General features: G+C 46.7%; 1 protein-coding gene and 1 non-coding gene across 7 annotated transcripts in view; one reads left to right on the forward strand and one right to left on the reverse strand.

The window, feature by feature from the left end:
- KDM2B (lysine demethylase 2B) overlaps positions 1-14,273 on the forward strand; it is a 107,673-nt gene that overhangs the window by 13,346 nt on the left and 80,054 nt on the right. For all 6 annotated transcript variants that reach the window (XM_032471849.1, XM_032471852.1, XM_032471847.1 and 3 more), the window contains exons 5-6: positions 13,136-13,314; positions 13,506-13,612. In XM_032471849.1, coding sequence (XP_032327740.1) covers positions 13,136-13,314; positions 13,506-13,612 — 286 coding nt within the window. The remainder of the gene's footprint in view (positions 1-13,135; positions 13,315-13,505; positions 13,613-14,273) is intronic.
- On the reverse strand, positions 8,990-9,061 carry TRNAV-AAC. The gene has a single exon. It is a non-coding gene; the product is annotated as a tRNA-Val (tRNA).

Genomic DNA, 14,273 nt, shown 5'->3' on the forward strand with positions numbered 1-14,273 from the left:
TTCAATTTTAATTATTTTATTTTTATTAATTTTTTTCTTTAATTGAAGTATAATTGTCTTACAATGTTGTTAGTTTCAAATATACAGCAAAGTAAGTCATATATGTATATATATATATTTTCAGATTATTTTCCATTATAGGTTATTACAAGATATTGGCTCTAGTTCTCTGTGTTATACAGTAAATCCTTTTTGCTCATCTATTTTATATATAGTAGTTTGTATCTGTTAATCCCATGCTCCTAATTTATCCCTCCCTCCCTCCCTTCCCAGACCTTTTTAAAGTTGGTTTAAAATCCATAGACTTTAAAAAATTTTAAACTCTGAAAGAGTTTTTAGAACTCTTTTGGGCTTGCTTTCCCATTTCACAGGTGGGAGAAAATGAGGCCTGCAGAGAAGTGACTTGCAAGTTGCTCAGATGGTAGAGGACACATCAGATTCAAATGTAGGTTTGAATTTCAGCGATTGGGGAATGATGCTTGTAACAGAACCCAAGAGGGAATGTAGACTTGGGCGGAGGCATAGGTGAGTTCAGTCCTGGCCACACTGAATTTGAGCTCAGGAGTGACGTGAAGGTTGGACAGATAGGTGAGGGAGGCGTCCACCAGGCAGGAGAGAGAAATGCTAGCAGGGTGAGGTGAGCGAAGTCAGGAGAGCTGAGGGCCCCGGGGGAGGCGGGCTCACTGGGGCTCAGTTATGTTCTGCGGTATGTTTTCTCTCTAAGATAAACACCTCCCTCGCTGATTTGTTCTCTTTCCCTTTTCCTGAAAATCTAGCGCTCTAAAAACAAACTCTTAAAAAATAACAACAGTGAAAAAACAACAACAACAAAAAACAAACTCTTCATGGTGTTAGGGCCTAGAGGAACCGTAGTTGCTTCTGCCCACTCTTTGCCTAGTAAGAGTCACTCCCCTGTGGGGTAGCTCCTTAGAATATAAATCATAGCATTAACTACTGTTTATTGAGATCTTGTAAGCAAGTATATTTCCTGTGTTTTTTTGTCTGATCCACATAAAACCCTAATTATCACTACCCCCATTTTATAGATGTCAAAACTGAGGCTCGAGTGACTTGTCCATAGTCAAATAGCTAGTGTGTGGAAGGGCCGAGATCTGAGCCTGTATTTGACTGCAGAGCTGTTCCCTTAACTCCTGCACAGTTCTCTGTGTCTCCTCATCCAGCAGTCTTTGTTTTTGTTGGCTTGGGTGTCTTTTGGATTTTCTTGCCTGATTGGGTTCAGCCCTGGTTAGTAAGTCTGGGTTTGTTCTTCTTATGCCTAGCAGGGTCAGAGTCTTGAGCCAGGGCACAGAGGACAGCCTGGCACAGGATCTGTCTTGGGTACAATTTTTAAAGGCGCAAAAGTGAGGGGGTCAGAAGATCTTAGCGCTTAGGGAAAACCTGCAGACCTTTGCCAGCACCCTCGTGTTTCACCAAGAGGAAACTGAGACCTACATCTGGGAAGAGATTTGTCCCCAGTTGTACAGGGACTCAGCCATACCCTGCACCTTTAATTTGGGACAGTGTCCTCAAAAGGATCCCTGCTTTTAAGTTTACAAAGTGCTTCCAATAATTCAAGCCACTAGGGAAGGTCATAGTATCTCCACTTTACAGATGAAGAAACTGAGGCCCAGAGAGGCTCAGGGATCTACCTAAGGACTCACTGCTAGGAAGCAGCGGAGTGGGATTTGAACCGTGACTGTTGCTTTTGCTGATGAACACTGCCTCTGTGGGGTGGACAAGAAGATGCCCCTAAGGTGCAGAATGAAAACCCCATCCAGAAACTTAAGGGTGATAGAGAAGGTTCCAGAGCTATGATGCAGAGCACTTGTGTGCACTTTCTGAAGAGCGGGCTCAGGGAGTTTGGGGTCAGTGCCCGTGCATGCTTTATATTAGCCTCCAAGGTGACTTTCCACAACCTCCTCCCGGCCCCGACCCATGGCTCTCAGAGCTGACTGATGGAGCCTTCAAAGCAAGGGCCATGGGGCCACGGATTAATTTCTGCAGCTGGAATTTGTTGGGTGTGTGTGTAGCCTGTGAGCCCAGAAAACTGGAGACCGGGAGGGAGGAGGAGGCTGGGGAAGAGAGGCGGGGAGGGGGTTGCCAAGCTGTGGGCCTGCCTGGGGACTCCCGGCATCACTCCGATGTGGAAAATTTCTCCTGTAACCCACTAACTTCAAGGGCCTGAGTTCCAGTGCCTTGAATCCCTTGCAGGCCCCCAGAGACACCTTGTCCCTGTTACATGCTCCAGGGGTGGCTAATCCCCAGAACTTGGGGTGCTGCATTCCATTTTTAGCACCGATCCGTCCCTTCTGTCCCTTTGGAGCACTTGCCCCCTCCCCTGGGGCTGAGCTTGCTGCTTGGACCCTGGGTGCTTAGGCCCAGCTCCCCTTGGCCGCCAGCGGCAGGCCAGACTGGGAACCTGAGAAGAGGGAGGCTCGGTGCTTAATCTCCCAGCTCAGACGGAAAGGGACTGGCAGGCCTCAGGTGTCCCCGGTGACCCCTCGGGCCAGCCTCTCCTTCTCTTCCCTCTTTCTCCCACTCCCCCCAGCTCACATTTAAGCGATATGGTCTGAGTATTTAAGAACTAGGCTAAAAATCTGCGTCAGCCCTGTGAGAGGACCTGCAGGTGACCTAACCCAGTGGTCTTCAGAGGGAAATCCCGGGAATCCAGACCTGCATTCTGAGTGCCTCCCCCTTCCCGCCTCGGCCTGAGCTGCTTGTTTTTATTTATGTATTTGGCTCTTGTCAAAGCTTCTGTTTGAAGGAAGAGTTCTGTGGCAACAACAACAACAACAAAAGATAAAGGTCAGCTTCCTCCTGTCTTTACGTGTGGAGACGCTGAGGCCCAGAGCAGGGACAGTAAGGGATGCTGGGGCTGCGCTCAGTGCAGGGCTCTTGGCACTGTCCCAGGTGCCCCTGAGGCTCCCACCGCTCATTCCGGGGCCTCTCGTGGGCTGTTGTTGACTGAGGAACAACCAGCCTGGTTCTTCAAGTGAGAATAAAAGAGCTCAGATGGGGCTGTGGCCTCAGGGTCAAAATGAGGATGCCTGAGAAGTCCACATACGGGGGAGAAGGAGCTCCCCTTCCCTTTCTATCTGATTGGGATGCCTGCCCTCTTCGTGTTGAGTCTCGTGGCTCTTCCTAAACCTGCTCAGTGGCTTGTGGGTAAGTGTGTTGCAGACCCTACCATGTGCCAGGCACGGTGTTAGGCTCTCTTACACTGAAGGGCCCATTTTACAAGTGAAGACCCTCCGAGTCTAGTAAGGGTGAGTCCCCTAAAGCCATAGAGCTAGTAACAGAACTGGGATTTATAAAAGTACTTTTGCTTGGAGAGGACTTTAAAAAGTGACAAGAGTAGACAGAAAATCTAATGCACTCCTGTGTACCCATCACTCAGCCCCAACGCTCGTCAGACTGGGGTCCTGCCTTTTCCATACCCCCATCCACTTCCTCCTCTCCTGCAAGATTTGAAGCATATCAAGACATCATGCCATTGTGTCCCTAAGGTTTTCCATATCTATCGTTCCAAATGAGAAGGGATTTTAAAAAATGTAATCACGATAGCATTATCACACCTAGCCTTTTAAAAACTAGGAACCTTAAAAATGAATTTTAAAAATTCCTTAAAGTGAGTAAATATCCCTATTCATTGTTCAAATTTCCTATGGTTTCATATATAACATAAATGTTACTTTCTTTTTTTTTTTTTCTTTGACAGTTGTGTGGGTCTGAATGTAAGTAAGTTTCCTACGTTGTGATCTGTTGAGGTGCCTTTACGGTCTCTTATCATCTCTGGGCTCTCCCTCCACCTCCCACCAATCTGAAGGAGTTGGATTGTTTGACCTGTAGAGTTTTCCGTTGTCTGGATTTTGCCAGTAGCATTCCCTTGGAGTAATTTAACGTGCTCTTCCATCCTCTGTAGTTTCTGTAGATTGGTAGTTGGATGTACATGCTTGATCAGATTCACATTCTGTTTCTCTCACTCTTTCCACACAGAAATACATACTCATTCATTAATTAGTTCATTCACTTTTTCTGATGAGACTGCTTCATCCATCAGGAGGCACATATTAGGTCCCCCCGCCGCCCCCTCTCTCTCTCTGATGTTTAGCAGCCGCTGATGTCTAGCTCCGTTAGGGGCTGCAAAGTGGGGATGGCCTAATTCTTATCATTCCTTTGTCATTTACTGGCTGGAAGGTATCTATAGAGAGAAACTTTCCCTCATCTGCTGTTTGCTTCAGAGCTGGCCCTCATCTCTGACGTGTCAGAGTCCTTACATCTGCTGCCCTAGGAAGTGTGCGAACCCTCCTGCGTTGCTCACTGCCATCTGCGGGGCTGGAACCCGGTGGGGTTGAATTCCTGTTGCTGGTGCGTTTGCGTTTCCCCTGGGGTTCATGGAGCCCAGACACCCAGAAGAACCGACTTTCCTTTCCTCCTCCCTCGACTCCCACTCCGACTCCTCCCACAGACTGCGGCTTCCAGGACACCTGGGGAGCTGGATGGAGCTCCCTGCGCACCAAGGAAGCTATTCTTAGACTCGCCTCAGATCCAGTCCCTCGGCCTCTCCCGTCTTGGGCCTCCTCCCGGCACACTCCTGCCCCCGCAGCCCCAGCTGCATCTCCCGGCTCTGACCACTCCGAGTCCTGCCTTCCCCTTTCCTCGGAGGGTGGATCAGCTGGGGACCTGCACCTGGCTAGGAGCAGAGGGAGCCCTGGGGATGGTGTTGGGGATGGGGAACTGGCAGCCTGGTTAGTTCTCAGAAAAGTAAAAAAACAGGCCTTTCCCATCACATCTTTCTCTGTTCACTGATGGCTGTGGCAGAGGCAGGGCTCCTGACTGCTCAGGGCTTCATCCTCCCCTGTGTGGGGAGGGTCACTCATACCCACCTCCTGGAACCCCCAGGTCATTTCTTCAGTTCAACTATTATTTCTCTGTGAAGTCATATGTTAAACGCTTGACAGGAAGCAATGCGTAACACCTAACGTTTGTTTATTCATTCCACAAATAGTTCCTGAACTCCTACTCTGTGCCAGGCTCTCCGATCTAGGGACTTGGGGTAGACAGACAGGACTCCTGCCCTCACGATGCCTGGAGGAAGGCGGAGTTAGGGGAGGAAGACAAGAAACGAAGAGACAAAGAAGTTTGGTATTTAGAATGAAGAGGTTTCTCTTTGCGAGGCTGTTAGGTAGACGGCATTAGTTACACCACTCGTCTGCCCTGCGACGCCCGGTGGTAGCAGTGTGCGGAGGGCGAGGAGCAGAACAGCCCTTTCTGCCTCCAGATCTGACATTTACTGAGCCGCATAGGTTTACCCAGTAATTCTCTCCTCAGCCCTCGTGATAGTTTCCTGGGGCCGCTATAACAAAGTACCACAAACTAGGTGACTTAAAACCACAGAAGTTTATTCTCTCACAGTTCCGGAGGCCAGAAGTCTGAAAGCAAGGTGTTAGCAGGGCCGAGCTCTCTCTGAAGGCTCTAGGGGAGAATTCTGCCCCACCTCCTCCAGCTTCTGGTGGCCACTGGCTTCCTTGGTGGTCCTTGGCTCTTAGATGCATCCTTCTAATCTCTGCCTCTGTCTTCATGTGGCCGTGTGTTCCCTTTGTGTGTTTCTGTCCAAATTTCCCTTGTCTTTTACGATCACCAATCATAGGCTAAGGACCCACCCTAATCCAGTCTGACCTCATGTTAGCTTGATCACGTCTGCAAAGAACCTATTTCCAAGTAAGGTCCCATTCACAGGTAAGGGGTTAGAACTTGAGCATCTCTTTTTGGGGAATGCAGTTCCATCCACGACAGCCCTTGAGGTGAGCGGGTACTAAAGGCTGTTAGCAGAACTGGAATTGGCCCCCTGAGAGGAGGGAGCCACATTCTGGGTTATGCCTTCTATGCCTCCAGCATTTTATGAGTCCTCTCAGTTAATGCCCCAACTTTTTTTTTTTAAATTAAAATTTAAATTTTATTTACCTATTTGAAACGTTATTATTAAGGTTTTCCCTGTTCTAGTTTTATTTTTTTAAAATACCCTGACGAATGCAAAGTAAATAACCTCTTCAGGGTGTTAAGGTACAATTTTGCAAATTATTACACCCTAGTAGTTAATGATACTGTTAAACTAGATTATTTTAAAGCTGTGTCTCTTTTTTTTTACAAAATAGGATTTGTCATTTATTCTTGCATTTACCAAGTGATAATGAATCCCAGATGCTCTTTATTTTGTCCATGTTTAGGTTAAGAAAGAAAATGATAATTTATAGATCAATATATGTGTATGTGTATTTGTTGGTCACACACACATACATAATCTAATGAGAATTTATAAGTATTGCATAAAATATCTGACAAAAAGCCGGTATCATGATATATGCAAGGTGTATATGTATTAAAAAAAACACATTTGTGTCCAAATTTTACTCATAATGACATGTGGCTATATATGTCTACAGGAAGGTGTTATGTGTTTCAAAAATACCAGTAATTTGTACATTGCTGTGTACTAACCACGAATAACTGAATATATGAGACATCTAATTTATTTTAAAGAGTCTCTTGAATGTATATGTATTATAACCTGTATATCTATGTTAATGCTCGCCTATAGGACATGTTTATATACATGGGTTACATGCATCGTATGTGTATCACGTATATGTACAATATATGCTAATAACAATGGATAAATTTACTCTGTTTTAGGAGGCTTTCTTTTTTAAGAACTAGATTTGGGCTATCATTTTTTGGAAATCTTTTTATTATAGTCTCTGACCTGGGTTGTATCTAAGCTGGCACCAGATAGAATACCAACTTTATAGAATAACATTGAGGTGATGACTTACCATCTTGGTGTGGTCAGAATTTTGTATTTATTGTGCAAATTTGGGGATCAGGTTGGGGAGTCAGAATTGTTCTGGAAGAGGAGGGGCTTACACAGTCTTGCTTTTAGATTGGCAGGGACGGGAAGCAATGGCTTGTGTGCAGACCTTTAGCTGCTATGCAGTGAGATGCCATTAAAGGCCTTTCAGTTGCCTCCAGCGTTAACTGAATATTTAAACTTATGTTTGGTTAAAATCTTTTTTCACCATTTTTTTTTTTTTTTTTGAGGTAGGTGGTCTTGTGTCCATATTGTAGACAGGACACTGGGGCACATTGCCTAAAGATACTGTGCTATGGAAACTGGAGCCTGAAACATCTGAGTTCTTTGGCCCATTCTGGGGGGAGAAGTGTATGTGAAATGTATTATATGTGCCAAGGAATTTAAAGAAAAATTATAAAATGAGCACCTGCCACTCAGGTTGGGAGGCATCGCAATTCTTTAGATGTTCCTGTGTGACCCTCCCTGCCCACTGCCTTATGTTCGTTTCCTGGGGCTGTCAGAACAAAGTACCACAAACTGGGTGGCTTTAAACTACAGAAACTTCTTCTCTCAGAGTTTCAGAGACAGGAGGTCAAACGTTGAGGTTGGCAGCTTTGGTTTCTTCTGGAGGCTCTGAGGGAGAACCCTTCTTTGCCTCGTCCAGCTTTTGTCAACCCCAGACATTCCTTGGCTGGTAGACACATCACTCCAATCTCTGCCTCCCTCATCACATGGCCTTCTTACAAGGGCACTTAGGGTCTACTCTAAGTCCAGGATGATCTCATCTGGAGATCCTTACCTCAGTTACCTCCACAAAGACCCTTTTTCCAAATTAGGTTCTATATGTAGATTCTGGGTAGATAAATCTTTTGGGGGCCACCATTCCACACTTCTGGTCCACTGCAGTCTTGAGTTGGGTTTATCATTTCCCACCTCTACCTGTATCCCTAAGCCCTAAATTAAGTTGTGAAGAACTGAGCCCAAGCACATGCCTAACGGTGGGGAGAGAAGGACGTAGTGGTCAGTCTGAAGGTGCCACGGAGAGAGAGGAGTTGAAAGGGTTCGTGCGTGGCCCAAGTTCTGAGCCATGAGTGGGGAAGAGACTCTCCTAATTGCAGGAAACAGTAAAAGAAGAGAGAGCGAGAGATCAGAAGAAATGAAGTTCTTGTCGGAGTGGAGGAAGCATGTGAGATGTAATGTCTTACACTGCTTCACAAAAAAAAAAATTTATTGAGGTGCAGTTCACATAACATAAAAATTAACCGTTTTAAAATGTACAATTCAGTGACATTTAGTACGTTACAGTGTTGTGCGACTGACCTTTCAGCTAGTTCTAAAACCTCATCACCCCAAGAGGAAACCCACACCCATCAGCAATCACTCCCATTCTTTTGCCCCCAGCCCCTGGCAACCCCTAATGTACTTTCCGCCTCTGTGGATTTACCTGTTCTGCACATTTCCTATGAATGACATCATGTAACGTGACCTTTTGTGTCTGGCTTTTTTCCCCTTAGCTTATTTTTGAGGGTCATCGTGTGGTAGCATGTGTTGGTACTACAGATCTTCTTTGACTTAGGATGGGGTTATGTCCTGATAAACTCATTGTAAAAAGTTGAAAATGCATGTGATACACCTAACCTTTTGAACATCATGACTTAGCCTCGTCTGCCTTACACGTGCTCAGAACACTTGCACCAGCCTACCTTTGGGCATAATTGTCTTGCACAAAGCGTATTTTATAATAAAGTATTGAATAGCTCATGTAATTTATTGACTATTGCACTGAAAGTGAAAAACTGGCCAGTGAGTGTACCGGTGGTTTGTGATCGTGTGGTTGACTGGGAGTTGTGGCTCTTTGCTGCTGCCCAGCATCACGAGAGAGTATCATATCACTCGCCCGGGAAAAGATCAAAATTCAGTATTCAGAGTAGTTTCCATTGAATATGTATTGCATTTTGCACCAGCGTGAAGTCAAAAAAATCGTAAGTTGAACCGCTGTAAGTCAGAGACCGTCTGTACTTTTTCCTTTTTATGGCTGAATAATTTATATTTTTATTATGTGTTTTTTAAGTTGCCAGGAGACTTTTTTAAAATACTTGCGCTAACATTGTATTTTATTTTGTTCGTTTATTTTTTTAATGGAGGTACTGGGGATTGAACCCAGGCCCTTGTGCTTGTTAAGCACACGCTCTACCACTGAGCTATGCCCACCCAGACAGGAAAGTTTTGAAGGGAAAAAAAATTTCTAGAAAAAGCAACTTTGTTGGTCACTTAGCACCTAAGTGTTTTTGTCTACTAACAGCTTTATTAAAAAAAAAATTTTATAGATGTATAGTTGGTTTACAATGTTGTATTAATTTCTGGTGTACAGCATAGTGATTCAGTTATATATATTCCTTTTCATGTTCTTTTTCATTATAGGCTCTTACAAGGTATTGAATATAGTTCCCTGTGCTGTACAGTGGGACCTTGTTTATCTATTTTATATGCAATAGTTAGTATCTGCAAATCCCGAACTCCCAATTTAACCCTCTATCCCCCACCAACAGCTTTATTGAGTTATGAGTCACATACCATACATTTCAGCCATTTAAAGTGTACAATTCAGTGTTTTTTGGTCTGTTCACAGAGTTTGCAGTCATCGCCACTGTCACTTTTAGATTTTCATCACCCATTAGCCATCTTGATCATGTTTTAGAATCGCCAGTGGTCAGTCCTTTTGAACTGGCTGTAGGGATTTAACTGGCTCTGATTTCCCACCACCTCACTTTCCCCACCTGTCGTTAGAGATGACATTGGCCGCTTAGGTAACGCTTCCTCCTTGCAGGCACTTCTCAGAAGTGTTTCATGTACATTTCCTTGTTTAAGTTGTAGGACAACCCCATAGACTGGCTACCATTTTTGTCCCACGTTATACATGAGGAAACTGACTGATACTCCGAGAAGCTAAGAGGCCTGAGGCCCAGGTGGGGTTCGAACCCACAAAGTCTTAGCTTAACCGCTGCATTGTACTGACAGGGGTGGCAGAGCTCCAGGCCTTCGGTGCTGACTTGCACCAGCCTCTAGGGCTGTGAGTCCCATCACTTACCTGCCCAGCAAACCCCGTTCCTCAGGGGGCTTTGTGGATGGAAACTTGTGCAAGGTTAGGGCGGGTGGAGGCCAGCCTAGAAAGCAGGGAGGGCTTGGGTGTCTGTCGGCCCCCCGCAACAGCAGATTCTCCGCAGGTGGGCTTTCCAGAAAAGCTGAGCAGAGCCCACCTGTTCCAGGAGTCCTGGTAAGGAAGGAACACTGCCAAGGGCATGGTCAGAATTTCCAGCAAAGTTCAGGGATGCCCCCTGGTGGATCTGCACTCCCAACTCAAAACAGAGCGGTTCTCCAAGGCTTCTCTGGGATCCACTGGGTGAGGAGCCAGCCACTGAAGGCAGGGATCATTTTTCAACCTTAGCATGTGATCAGGATTCAATATTGCATAAGGCAGGAGCGGGTGTCGGGATTAAGAACCTGGGCCCTGGCATTAGATGGAATTGACTTCAAATCTCAGCTCTGCCTGCTTGCTAGCTGAGCATTTTGGGGCAAGTTAGTTGTCTAAGCCTCAGTTTCTCATCCATCAAATGGGTACAGTTGAAGTTCTACCTCACAGAACTTGTCACACCATTAAGATAACCTGTGTAGAGTGTGTGCCTGTGCTGAAGGGCTCAGTAAATGTTAACTAGTCTAATGGGTAGAAGGTGTGTTCTGGGGCACTTGAGCCAATCACATCTCTGGTCCTTGGTTTCCTCATTTGTAAGATGGGGACAGTTCACCTAGCTTCTGGGATGGTTGTGAAAATCAGAAATTGAGTCCAAAAGATAGTAACACCCAAGTTCTCCTTTGCGCTCAAGGGATTACTTTTATTAGTCAGCTCCTTCTATGTGAAGGTCACTGTGTTTATATTCAGCCAACACTGACCGTCACCATGGGGCAGGCTCTGCATAGATCTGAGTGTATAGCAGTGAATGAGATGGAGATGTGTTTGTATCTGCGTTAAGGTTCCCTGAAGATTTTGTCTAGTTCAAGGGTCAGCAAACTTTCTCTGCAAAGAGCCAGAGAGTAAGTATTGCAGGGTTTGCTGGGCTGTCAGTGTGCGGCAAGTACTCAGCTCGGCCCTTGTAGCGTGGAAGCAGCCATAGGTGGTAGTGAACCAGCGAGGGCGGCTGTGGGCCGGTGAGAATTTATACATGGACCCGGATGTTTGAATTTCATGTGATTTTCACATTGCAGAATATTCTTCTTTTTATTTTTCCTTCCTCTACCATTTAAAATGTAAAAACCAGGCCGCCCTCCCTTCTGAGTGAGACGGCCCGCACTCTGTCTATGGAGTGTGTACCTACTTTTACCGTAAACTAAGCACCCAGCTCCCACACCTTGTGGCCTTTCTCTTGCCTTTTGAAACAGCCTGCACTCTATGGAGTATGTATCTCTCTAAATAAATCTACTTTTACTCCAAAAAAAAAAAAGAAAAAAAAGTAAAAGCCATTCTTAGCTCATGGGCTGTACAAAAACAGGCAGTAGGGTTGATTTGGCCCTCGAGCTGTCATTGGCTTGGGGTGGCTTTGAACAAGGTGATCACCTGCTTCTTGTTTGTTTCTTTCTCTCTTTTTTCATTTCTTTCTCACCTCTCCTCTGGTTTGTACATTTCTAAGTCTCCATGGACTGTGTGTTTATCACTGGGTTAATGGGGAATTGGGCTTCTCATTCCAACCACGATGCTCACCTTGAGTCCTGATGGACAGGAGATGCTAGCTTTCATCATAACCCACCGTGAATCTGGCAGTCTGCGCTGTGTCTGTTTCTCCCCGTTTCAAAGTAGATCCACTCAGTTTGGTTGTTCCTTCCATCTTGGCTGAAGTTCTAAAGTCATTATTATAACCATTTTGCAGGTGGGGAAGCAGAGTCCCCGAAAGGGTCATGATTTCCACGAGGGTTTGTTGGTCAGCGGTGGCTCCAGGATTAGCACCGAGGGTCCCTGTCTCTTAAGTCCCTCTGGGAAGCAGTGAGAGGCACAGAGCTGGCTGCTGGGACGAAAGGCTGGACTTCCCTGACGAGGGACACGTACTCTCTTTTGCTCTGCAGTCGTGCATGCAGAAGTTATATGTCACATGTGGCACAGCACGGCCAACAGTCCGCGTTTATCTGTTCCTACTGTGTGCCAGGCTTTGTTCCAAATATTTGAGATAGAGCAGTGAGCAGGATGAACAAGACTCCTGCCCTCATGGTGACTACAGAGTAGTAGAGAAGAAAGACAACAAAGTAGGCAAAGAAACATGATATTTAGGAATTGCGATTAGCTGGGGGACCCATTCATTTATGTACCAGACCCTGTGCCGAGCACTTCTGTAATCATCGTCGGATTTAATCACCACAACTAGCCTATCAGAATAGACAGCAGGATGAAGACACAGAGGTTCAGAGAAGTCAAGTAACTTTCCAGCTCCGCAGACTAGGGAGGGGGACTACTAAACAGTTAATTATCTGTAGAGATAAGTACTTTCCTAGTGCTGCGAATAAACAGAAAGGCCTTGAGTGCCGCGCCAAAGGATTCTTCAGTAGGCAACGGGGAAGACAAATGAACTTACATGAAACAGAACAGACTCACAGACATAGAATACAGACTTGTGGTTGCCAGTGGGGAGTGGGGTGGGAAGGGATAAAGTGGGAGTTCGAGATTTGCAGATCCTGAATGCTATATATAAAATAGATAAACAAGTTTATACCGTATAGCACAGGGAACTATATTCAGTATGTTGCAGTAGCTCACAGTGAAAAAGAATGTGAAAATGAATATATGTATATTCATGTGTGACTGAAGAGTTGTGCTGTACACCTGAAGTTGACACAACATTGTAAACTGAGTATACTTCAATTAAAAAAAAATAGGCAATGGGGAGCCATTGAAGGTTTGAAACAGGGAAGTCTCTGTTTTAGAAAGCTCACTCTGGCAGCAGTGTAGAGGAGGGTAGGAGGAAGTCATGTGGAGACCCATTCGGAGGCTTTTGGGGTCATCTTGGAGAGCAGTAATGGTGGACTGGATGAGAGTGGAGGCCGTGGTGGTGGAGGGGCGCAAACAGATTGGAGAACGATACGGTAAGGAAAACTGACAGGATGAGATAATTAAATAGACACGGCATAAGGGTGAAGCCTGTGGGGAGCGCTGGGGGAGGGGCAGGTTTTGTTTTATAGGGGCTCCCAGGTAGGATCTGGACTCCCAGCTGGCAGGAGCCACCAGCGTGTGGATTCTACCCCCAGGTAGCCGGCGGCTGGTGGATGTGATGGACGTGAACACTCAGAAGGGCACGGAGATGAGCATGTCGCAGTTCGTGCGGTACTATGAGACGCCAGAGGCACAGCGGGACAAGCTGTACAACGTCATCAGCCTTGAGTTCAGCCACACCAAGCTGGAGCACTTGGTCAAGCGCCCCACCGTGGTAGGTCCTCCGCTGCGGTCCCCTCCCCGGCCACCTCCCACCTCCTCTCCTTGCTCAAGGCCAGCCTGATGTGGGCCGGGGAGGGGGGGACAGGTCTTGGGAGCAGGAGGAGGGGGTTGAGGTGGCGATGGAGCCCAGCTTTAGGGCACCTGGAGACAGGAAGCGCTGATGGTGGTCTGGCTGAATTTCAGGTAGACCTGGTGGACTGGGTGGACAACATGTGGCCCCAGCACTTGAAGGAGAAGCAGACGGAAGCCACGAACGCCATTGCGGAAATGAAGTACCCGAAAGTGAAGAAGTAAGACTGCCTGGCTGTGGGTGGGAGCTGGGAGGGGGTGACTTTCAGCCTTGTGCGGGTGGGAAGAGAGCCCCGGCCGAGGCCACAGGCCTGCGGGGACGCTGCTGGGACATGAGGGATGGGGGTCCTTGGCGTGGGCAGGTTGGCCTCTTGCTTCCCTAGAATGCAGGGGATCTGCATTCCGCTCTGGGTCTGGAATCTCCATCCAGATGGTTCTTTGGCCGCCTTACCTGCTCTGCCTGGGTGGATGTGATCTGAGAGGATGAGTAGTGGGAATCATTGCTGTGTGTGTGTCTGTGTGAACTTGTCAAACATTTGTCTTCTCCCTCCAAGTGACAGCGTGTCCTGGGAGTGGATTTTTTATGGGGACCTGCCCACCCTGGACACTTTTCTTTGGCTAAGGGCTGGGGAGGGGTCTGGTGTTCTTTTGCTTCTTGCTGTTGAGACCCCAGGACCTCTGATCCAAAGAATCTTTCCTGAACAAAGCCAGAGGCCACTTACTCATCAGACATTCCTTAGACAGACAGACGGTGGCCCCTAAGTGGGAGGTTGGTGCTGGGTGGGGCAGGTGGCCACATCTAATTGCAGGGACATCATTACATGCGGCATGACCTGAGACCAATTGTTGAACATGGGCAGAGGTGGCTATGAGCTCCTCTGT

This window comes from Camelus ferus, chromosome 32 (genome assembly GCF_009834535.1).
Source record: "Camelus ferus isolate YT-003-E chromosome 32, BCGSAC_Cfer_1.0, whole genome shotgun sequence".
NCBI lineage: Eukaryota > Metazoa > Chordata > Mammalia > Artiodactyla > Camelidae > Camelus > Camelus ferus.